Raw genomic sequence first — 7,742 nt, forward strand, 5'->3', positions numbered from 1 at the left:
CCGTGTCTGACACAAGTGCCTCTGGTATTCCATGGCGAGCGAATACAGCTTTCAGGTGTAGCTGAGGATGTAGAGGACAGCTTGGACACCTCAGCCTTCATGAGTAGTGAGTTCGTGAGCTCCCTTTGCAACAGCTGGCCATCCATACTCACAGTATCGCTTGACTTGCTACAATTTTGGTGTTTTTTCAACTCAGCTCAAATTTCGTCCAGTTTACTGTATGATGCAGGAAAGCTTTCACCTACCTGAGCAAAGTAGTAATCGTTGTCTTCCATGAGGGCGGAGTTAGCTTCCATCCATTCGTTTTTGCATGGCGTCCTCGACAGAGTGTCTGGTGTTGTGAAAAATTTGCCAGGGACATCTTCAGTATCATAACAGTAAATCATAAGCCTTATTCTGAGACTTTGCAGCTTGGAGGTAAGTTGTTCAAGATTTTCGAGCAGAGAAGGCTGACAAGTGGCTTCTGGTCTGATTCGAGTAGGGGTTTGGTGCCTGTTGAGTATTGGCTGAAGCGTTCACAAACCCACACGAGGGCAGGCGTCTCCTTTTCTGTTTGAGAGTAATGCTGTTCAGTAAGAGTCGGTACTCTTCAAGCAAATGCCACCATCTTCCATACACACTGAGTATTGCGTGAGCACTCCCCCTGAACCAAAGGAAGAGGGGTCTGCTGAAAGGCAAACGCGAGGAAATCTGCAGATGCTGGAAATTCAAGCAACAAACCCAAAATGCTGGTGGAATGCAGCAGGCCAGGCAGCATCTACAGGGAGAGGCTTGTCGACGTTTTGTGTTGTGTTGTGTTGTGTTGTGCTGTGTTGTGCTGTGTTGTGTTGTGTTGTGCTGTGCTGTGTTGTATTGTGTAGTGTTGTGCGGTGTAGTGTTGTGCTGTGTTGTGTTGTGCTGTGTTGTGTTGTGCTGAGCTGTGTTGTGATGTATTGTGTAGTGTTGTGGTGTGTTGTGTTGTATTGTGTTGTGTTGTGTTGTGTAGTGTTGTGCTGTGTTCTGTTGCATTGTGTAGTGTTGTGCTGTGTTGTGTTGTGCTGTGCTGTGTTGTGATGTATTGTGTAGTGTTGTGGTGTGTTGTGTTGTATTGTGTAGTGTTGTGTAGCGTTGTGCTGTGTTGTGCTCTGCTGTGTTGTGTTGTATTGTGTAGTGTTGTGCTGTGTTGTGTTGTGCTGTGCTGTGTTCTGTTGTATTGTGTAGTGTTGTGCTGTGTTGTGTTGTGCTGTGCTGTGTTCTGTTGTATTGTGTAGTGTTGTGCTGTGTTGTGTTGTGCTGTGCTGTGTTGTGATGTATTGTGTAGTGTTGTGGTGTGTTGTGTTGTATTGTGTAGTGTTGTGCTGTGTTGTGCTGTGCTGTGTTGTGATGTGATGTGTTCTGCTGTGCTGTGCTGTGTTGTGTTGTATTGTGTAGTGTAGTGTTGTGTTGTGTTGTATTGTGTAGTGTTGTGCTGTGTTGTGCTGCATTGTGTAGTGTTGCGTTGTGTTGTGCTGTGTTGTGTTGTGTTGTGTTGTGCGGTGTTGTGCTGTGTTGTGTTGTGTTGTGCTGTGTTGTGTTGTGCTGTGTTGTGCTGTGTTGTGCTGTGCTGTGCTGTGTTGTGTTGTATTGTGTAGTGTTGTGCTGTGTTGTGTTGTGCTGTGTTGTGTTGTGCTGTGTTGTGTTGTGATGTGTTCTGCTGTGCTGTGCTGTGTTCTGTTGTGTTGTGTCGTGTTGTGCTGTGTTGTGTTGTGCTGTGCTGTGTTGTGTTGTATTGTGTAGTGTAGTGTTGTGTTGTGCTGTGTTGTGTTGTGTTGTGCTGTGCTGTGTTGTGCTGTGTTGTGTTGTGCTGTGCTGTGCTGTGTTGTATTGTGTAGTGTTGTGCTGTGTTGTGTTGTGCTGTGCTGTGTTCTGTTGTATTGTGTAGTGTTGTGCTGTGTTGTGCTGTGCTGTGTTGTGTTGTATTGTGTAGTGTAGTGTTGTGTTGTGTTGTGTTGTGTTGTGTTGTGTTGTGTTGTGTTGTGCAGTGTTGTGCTGTGTTGTGTTGTGTTGTGCTGTGCTGTGTTGCATTGTGTAGTGTTGTGCTGTGTTGTGTTGTGCTGTGCTGTGTTCTGTTGTATTGTGTAGTGTTGTGCTGTGTTGTGCTGTGCTGTGTTGTGTTGTATTGTGTAGTGTTGTGCTGTGTTGTGTTGCATTGTGTAGTGTTGCGTTGTGTTGTGCTGTGTTGTGTTGTGTTGTGTTGTGCGGTGTTGTGCTGTGTTGTGTTGTGTTGTGCTGTGTTGTGTTGTATTGTGTAGTGTTGTGCTGTGTTGTGTTGTGCTGTGTTGTGTTGTGCTGTGTTGTGTTGTGATGTGTTCTGCTGTGCTGTGCTGTGTTCTGTTGTGTTGTGTCGTGTTGTGCTGTGTTGTGTTGTGCTGTGCTGTGTTGTGTTGTATTGTGTAGTGTAGTGTTGTGTTGTGCTGTGTTGTGTTGTGTTGTGCTGTGCTGTGTTGTGCTGTGTTGTGTTGTGCTGTGCTGTGCTGTGTTGTATTGTGTAGTGTTGTGCTGTGTTGTGTTGTGCTGTGCTGTGTTGTGTTGTATTGTGTAGTGTTGTACTGTGTTGTGTTGTGCTGTGCTGTGTTCTGTTGTATTGTGTAGTGTTGTGCTGTGTTGTGCTGTGCTGTGTTGTGTTGTATTGTGTAGTGTTGTGTTGTGTTGTGTTGTATTGTGTAGTGTTGTGCGGTGTTGTGTTGTGCTGTGCTGTGTTGTGTTGTATTGTGTAGTGTTGTGGTGTGTTGTGTTGTATTGTGTAGTGTTGTGCTGTGTTGTGCTGTGCTGTGTTGTGATGTGTTCTGCTGTGCTGTGCTGTGTTCTGTTGTGTTGTGTCGTGTTGTGTTGTGCTGTGCTGTGTTGTGTTGTATTGTGTAGTGTTGTGCTGTGTTGTGTTGTGCTGTGCTGTGTTGTGTTGTGCTGTGTTGTGTTGTATTGTATAGTGTTGTGCTGTGTTGTGTTGTGCTGTGCTCTGTTCTGTTGTATTGTGTAGTGTTGTGCTGTGTTGTGTTGTGTAGTGTTGTGCTGTGTTCTGTTGTATTGTGTAGTGTTGTGTTGTGCTGTGTTGTGCTGTGTTGTGTTGTGTTGTGCTGTGTTGTGTTCTATTGTGTAGTGTTGTGCTGTGTTGTGTTGTGTTGTGTTGTGCTGTGTTGTGTTGTATTGTGTAGTGTTGTGCTGTGTTATGTTCTGCTGTGCTGTGTTGTGATGTGTTCTGCTGTGTTGTGCTGTGTTGTGTTCTGGTGTGTCATGTTGTGCTGTGCTGTGTTGTGTTGTATTGTGTCATGTTGTGTTGTGCTGTGTTGTGCTGTGTTGTATTGTGTAGTGTTGTGCTGTGTTGTGCTGTGTTGTGTTCTGTGTTGTGCTGTTGTGTAGTGTTGTGCTGTGTTGTGTTGTATTGTGTAGTGTTGTGCTGTGTTGTGCTATGTTGTGTTCTGTGTTGTGCTGTTGTGTAGTGTTGTGCTGTGTTGTGTTGTATTGTGTCGTGTTCTGCTGTGTTGTGCTGTGCTGTGTTGTGTTCTACTGTGTCATGTTGTGCTGTGCTGTATTGTGTTGTATTGTGTAGTGTTGTGCTGTGTTGTGTTGTGTTGTGTTGTGCTGTGCTTTGTTGTGTTGTGCTGTGCTGTGTTGTGTTGTGTTGTGCTGTGCTTTGTTGTGTTGTGCTGTGCTTTGTTGTGTTGTGTTGTGCTGTGTTGTGTTCTATTGTGTAGTGTTGTGCTGTGCTTTGATGTGTTGTGTTGTGTGTTGTGCTGTGCTTTGTTGTGTTGTGTTGTGTTGTGTTGTGCTGTGCTGTGCTGTGTTGTATGTGTAGTGTTGTGCTGTGTTGTGTTGTGCTGTGTTGTATGTGTTGTGTTGTGCTGTGTTGTGCTCTGTTGTGTTGTTCTGTGTTGTGCTGCTGTGTAGTATTCTATTGTGTGGTGTTGCGCTGCATTGTGCTGTTCTGTTTTCTGCTGCGAACTTCTCAAGCCTTCCAGACTGCCTCAGGTTTTGCTGCATTCATTTTACCCCCTCCCTTCACAAGCCTTCCAGACTGCCTCAGGTTTTGCTGCATTCATTTTACCCCCTCCCTTCACAAGCCTTCCAGACTGCCTCAGGTTTTGCTGCATTCATTTTACCCCCTCCCTTCACAAGCCTTCCAGACTGCCTCAGGTTTTGCTGCATTCATTTTTCCCCCTCCCTTCACAAGCCTTCCAGACTGCCTCAGGTTTTGCTGCATTCATTTTACCCCCTCCCTTCACAACCCTTCCAGACTTCCTGGTTTTGCTGCATTCATTTTACCCCCTCCCTTCACAAGCCTTCCAGACTGCCTCAGGTTTTGCTGCATTCATTTTACCCCCTCCCTTCACAACCCTTCCAGACTTCCTGGTTTTGCTGCATTCATTTTACCCCCTCCCTTCACAACCCTTCCAGACTTCCTGGTTTTGCTGCATTCATTTTACCCCCTCCCTTCACAAGCCTTCCAGACTTCCTGGTTTTGCTGCATTCATTTTACCCCCTCCCTTCACAAGCCTTCCAGACTTCCTGGTTTTGCTGCATTCATTTTACCCCCTCCCTTCACAAGCCTTCCAGACTTCCTGGTTTTGCTGCATTCATTTTACCCCCTCCCTTCACAAGCCTTCCAGACTTCCTGGTTTTGCTGCATTCATTTTACCCTCTACCTTCACAAGCCCTCCAGGGCCTGCTGCAGTGACGCATCCCCACCGCACGATGCAGCCACCACCACGCTCCACTATAGGGATGGTGTGTACTTGATGTTGTGCCAAGCTCAGCATTGATTCTGATGGGCAAAACATTCAGTTTTGGTTTCATCAGATCATTGAATCTTCTTCCAGCTGACTTCAGAGTTTCCTACGTTCCTTCTGGAAATCTCTAGTCAAGTTTTCATGAGAGTTTTTTCCAAAATGTGGCTTCTCTTTGCCACTCTCCCATAAAGCCGCGACTGGTCAAGCACCCAGTCTCTCCCCTCTCACCCACTGAAGCTTGTATCTCCTCCTGAGGACTCTTGGTGGCCTCCCTCACTGGTCCCCTTCTTGCACAGTCACTCAGTTTTTGAGGACGGCCTTCTCTACGCAGATTTACAGCTGCGCCATATTCTTTCCATTTCTTGATGATTGAATTAACTGTACTCCAAGGGATACTCGGTGACTTGGAAATTTTATTGTGCTTTTTAATAAACTTTTCACAGAACTGCTTGGAGTGTTCTTTTGTCTTCTTGGTGTAGTTTTTGCCAGGATATTGACTCACCAGCAGTTGAACTTTGACTGCACACAGATCTCCAAAAACCAGATGTTCATTTAACTAATCATGTGACTTCTAAAACCAATTGGCTGCACCAGTGGTGATTTGGTGTGTCATATTAAAGGGATATTACATTACTTATGCAATCAACCGTTTTGTGTTTTATATTTGCAGTTGACTTGGATCACTTTATAGAGATCCATTGTCACTTTGAAAAAAAAAGGTTGGATTGATTTTTGCATAATAAGGGATGTAAGGGTTATGAGGGAAAGGTGGAGGTGAGTCCATAGCCAGATCAGCCATGATCTTACTGAATGGCAGAGCATCCAATGCTGCCCGACCTGTTGAGTTCCTCCAGCGTGTTGTGTGTGTTGCCTTGACCCCAGCATCTGCAGTGTACTTTGTGCTGCGGAAGGTGTGTGTGTGTGTGTGTGTGTGTGTGTGTGTGTGTGTGTGTGTGTGTGTGTGTGTGTGTGTGTGTGTGTGTGTGTGTGTGTGTGTGTGTGTGTGTGTGTGTGTGTATGCATGTATCTCTGAGTGAGTGTGCGTGAGACAGAGTAGGTATCTGTGGATGTGTGTGTGAATGAGTGTGCATATGACTGACTGCATGGCTGTGAATGTGAGACAGCGTGTCTGCATGTCAGTGTGTATGTCGATGTGAGTGTCTTTGTGTTAGTGTGTCTGTGTTTACCCCTCCTCGGCCCGTCTTTAAATTGACACTCTGGAAGATCAGAGAGTGCAAACAGTCACATCTCTCACCAGAAAAGGAAGTGGAACAAACAGCAGAGCTTTGAGCTTGCCAATTCTTCGTAAGCTAACCAAGAATAGAATGGAGGATAGTAAACGCTTGTTTAGGTATGTGAAAAGGGAAAAATTAGTTAAGACCAAAGTTGGGCCCTTGAAGACAGAAACGGGAGAATTTATTAAGGGGTACAAAGAAATGGCGGACGAGTTGAACATGTACTTTGGATCTGTCTTCATTAGGGAAGACACAAACAATCTCCCAGATGTCATCGTGGCCAGAGGACCTAGGGTAACGGAGGAACTGAAGGAAATTCACATTAGGCAGAAAATGGTGTTGGGTAGACTGATGGGACTGAAGGCTGATAAATCCCCAGGGCCTGATGGTCTGCATCCCAGGGTACTTAAGGAAGTGGCTCTAGAAATCGTGGAAGCATTGGTATCATTTTCCAATGTTCCATAGATTCAGGATCAGTTTCTGAGGATTGGAGGGAAGCTAATGTTATCCCACTTTTTAAGAAAGGAGGGAGAGAGAAAACAGGGAATCATAGACCAGTTAGCCTGACATCAGTGGTGGGGAAGATGCTGGAGTCAATTATATAAAAGATGAAATGGTGGCACATTTGGATAGCAGTAACAGGATCGATCCAAGTCAGCATGAACTTACGAAGGGGAAATCATGCTTGATTAATCTCCTGGAATTTTTTGAGGATGTAACTATGAAAATGGACAAGGGAGAGCCAGTGGATGTAGTGTACCTGGACTTTTAGAAAGCCTTCGATAAGGTCCCATATAGGAGACCAGTGGGCAAAATTAGAGCTCATGGTATTGGAGGTAGGGTACTGACATGGATAGAAAGTTGGTTGGCAGACAGGAAACAAAGAATAGGGATTTACGGGTCCCTTTCAGAATGGTAAACAGTGATAAGTTGGGTACCGCAAGGCTCTGTTCTGGTAACACAGCTATTTACAATACAGTATACATTAATGATTTAGATGAAGGGATTAAAAGTAACATTAGCAAATTTGCAGATGACACAAAGCTGGGTAGCAGTTTGGAATGTGAGGAGGATGTTATGAGAATGCAGGGTGATTTGGACAGGTTGGGTGAATGGGCAGATGCATGGCAGATGCAGTTTAATGTGGATAAATGTGAAGTTATCCACTTTGGTGACAAGAACAGGAATGCAGATTACTATCTGAATGGTGTCAAGTTAGGAAAAGGGGAAGTACAACGAGATCTAGGTGTCCTTGTTCATCAGTCTCTGAAAGTAAGCATGCAGGTACAGCAGGCAGTGAAGAAAGCTAATGGCATGCTGGCCTTCATAACAAAGGGAGTTGAGTATAGGAGCAAAGAGGTCCTTCTGCAGTTGTACAGGACCCTGGTGAGACCACACCTGGAGTACTGTGTGTAGTTTTGGTCTCCAAATTTGAGGAAGGACATTCTTGCTATTGAGGGAGTGCAGCGTAGGTTCGCGAGGTTAATTCCCGGGATGGCGAGACTGTCATATGTTGAAAGATTGGAGCGACTGGGCTTGCATACACTGGAATTTAGAAGGATGAGAGGGGATCTGATTGAAACATATAAGATTTTTAAGGGATTGGGTACACTACAGGCAGGAAACATGTTCCCGATGTTGGGGGAGTCCAGACCCAGAGGCCACAGTTTAAGAATAGGGGGTAGGCCATTTAGAACGGAGTTGAGGAAAAACTTTTTCACCCAGAGAGTTGTGGATCTGTGGAATGCTCTGCCTCAGAAGGCAG

The 7,742-nt window shown here is 45.3% G+C and overlaps 1 protein-coding gene across 1 annotated transcript; it reads left to right on the top strand.

Moving 5' to 3' along the window:
- Positions 1-597: 597 nt before the first annotated feature.
- LOC132382724 (keratin-associated protein 10-8) lies at positions 598-5,416 on the top strand. The gene is made up of 4 exons (XM_059953175.1): positions 598-630; positions 1,946-2,029; positions 2,237-2,289; positions 5,413-5,416. Exons 1-4 carry the CDS (start codon positions 598-600, stop codon positions 5,414-5,416), a joined length of 174 nt encoding a protein of 57 aa, XP_059809158.1.
- Positions 5,417-7,742: the final 2,326 nt, after the last annotated feature.

Source organism: Hypanus sabinus, chromosome 29, assembly GCF_030144855.1.
Source record: "Hypanus sabinus isolate sHypSab1 chromosome 29, sHypSab1.hap1, whole genome shotgun sequence".
Classification (NCBI taxonomy): domain Eukaryota; kingdom Metazoa; phylum Chordata; class Chondrichthyes; order Myliobatiformes; family Dasyatidae; genus Hypanus; species Hypanus sabinus.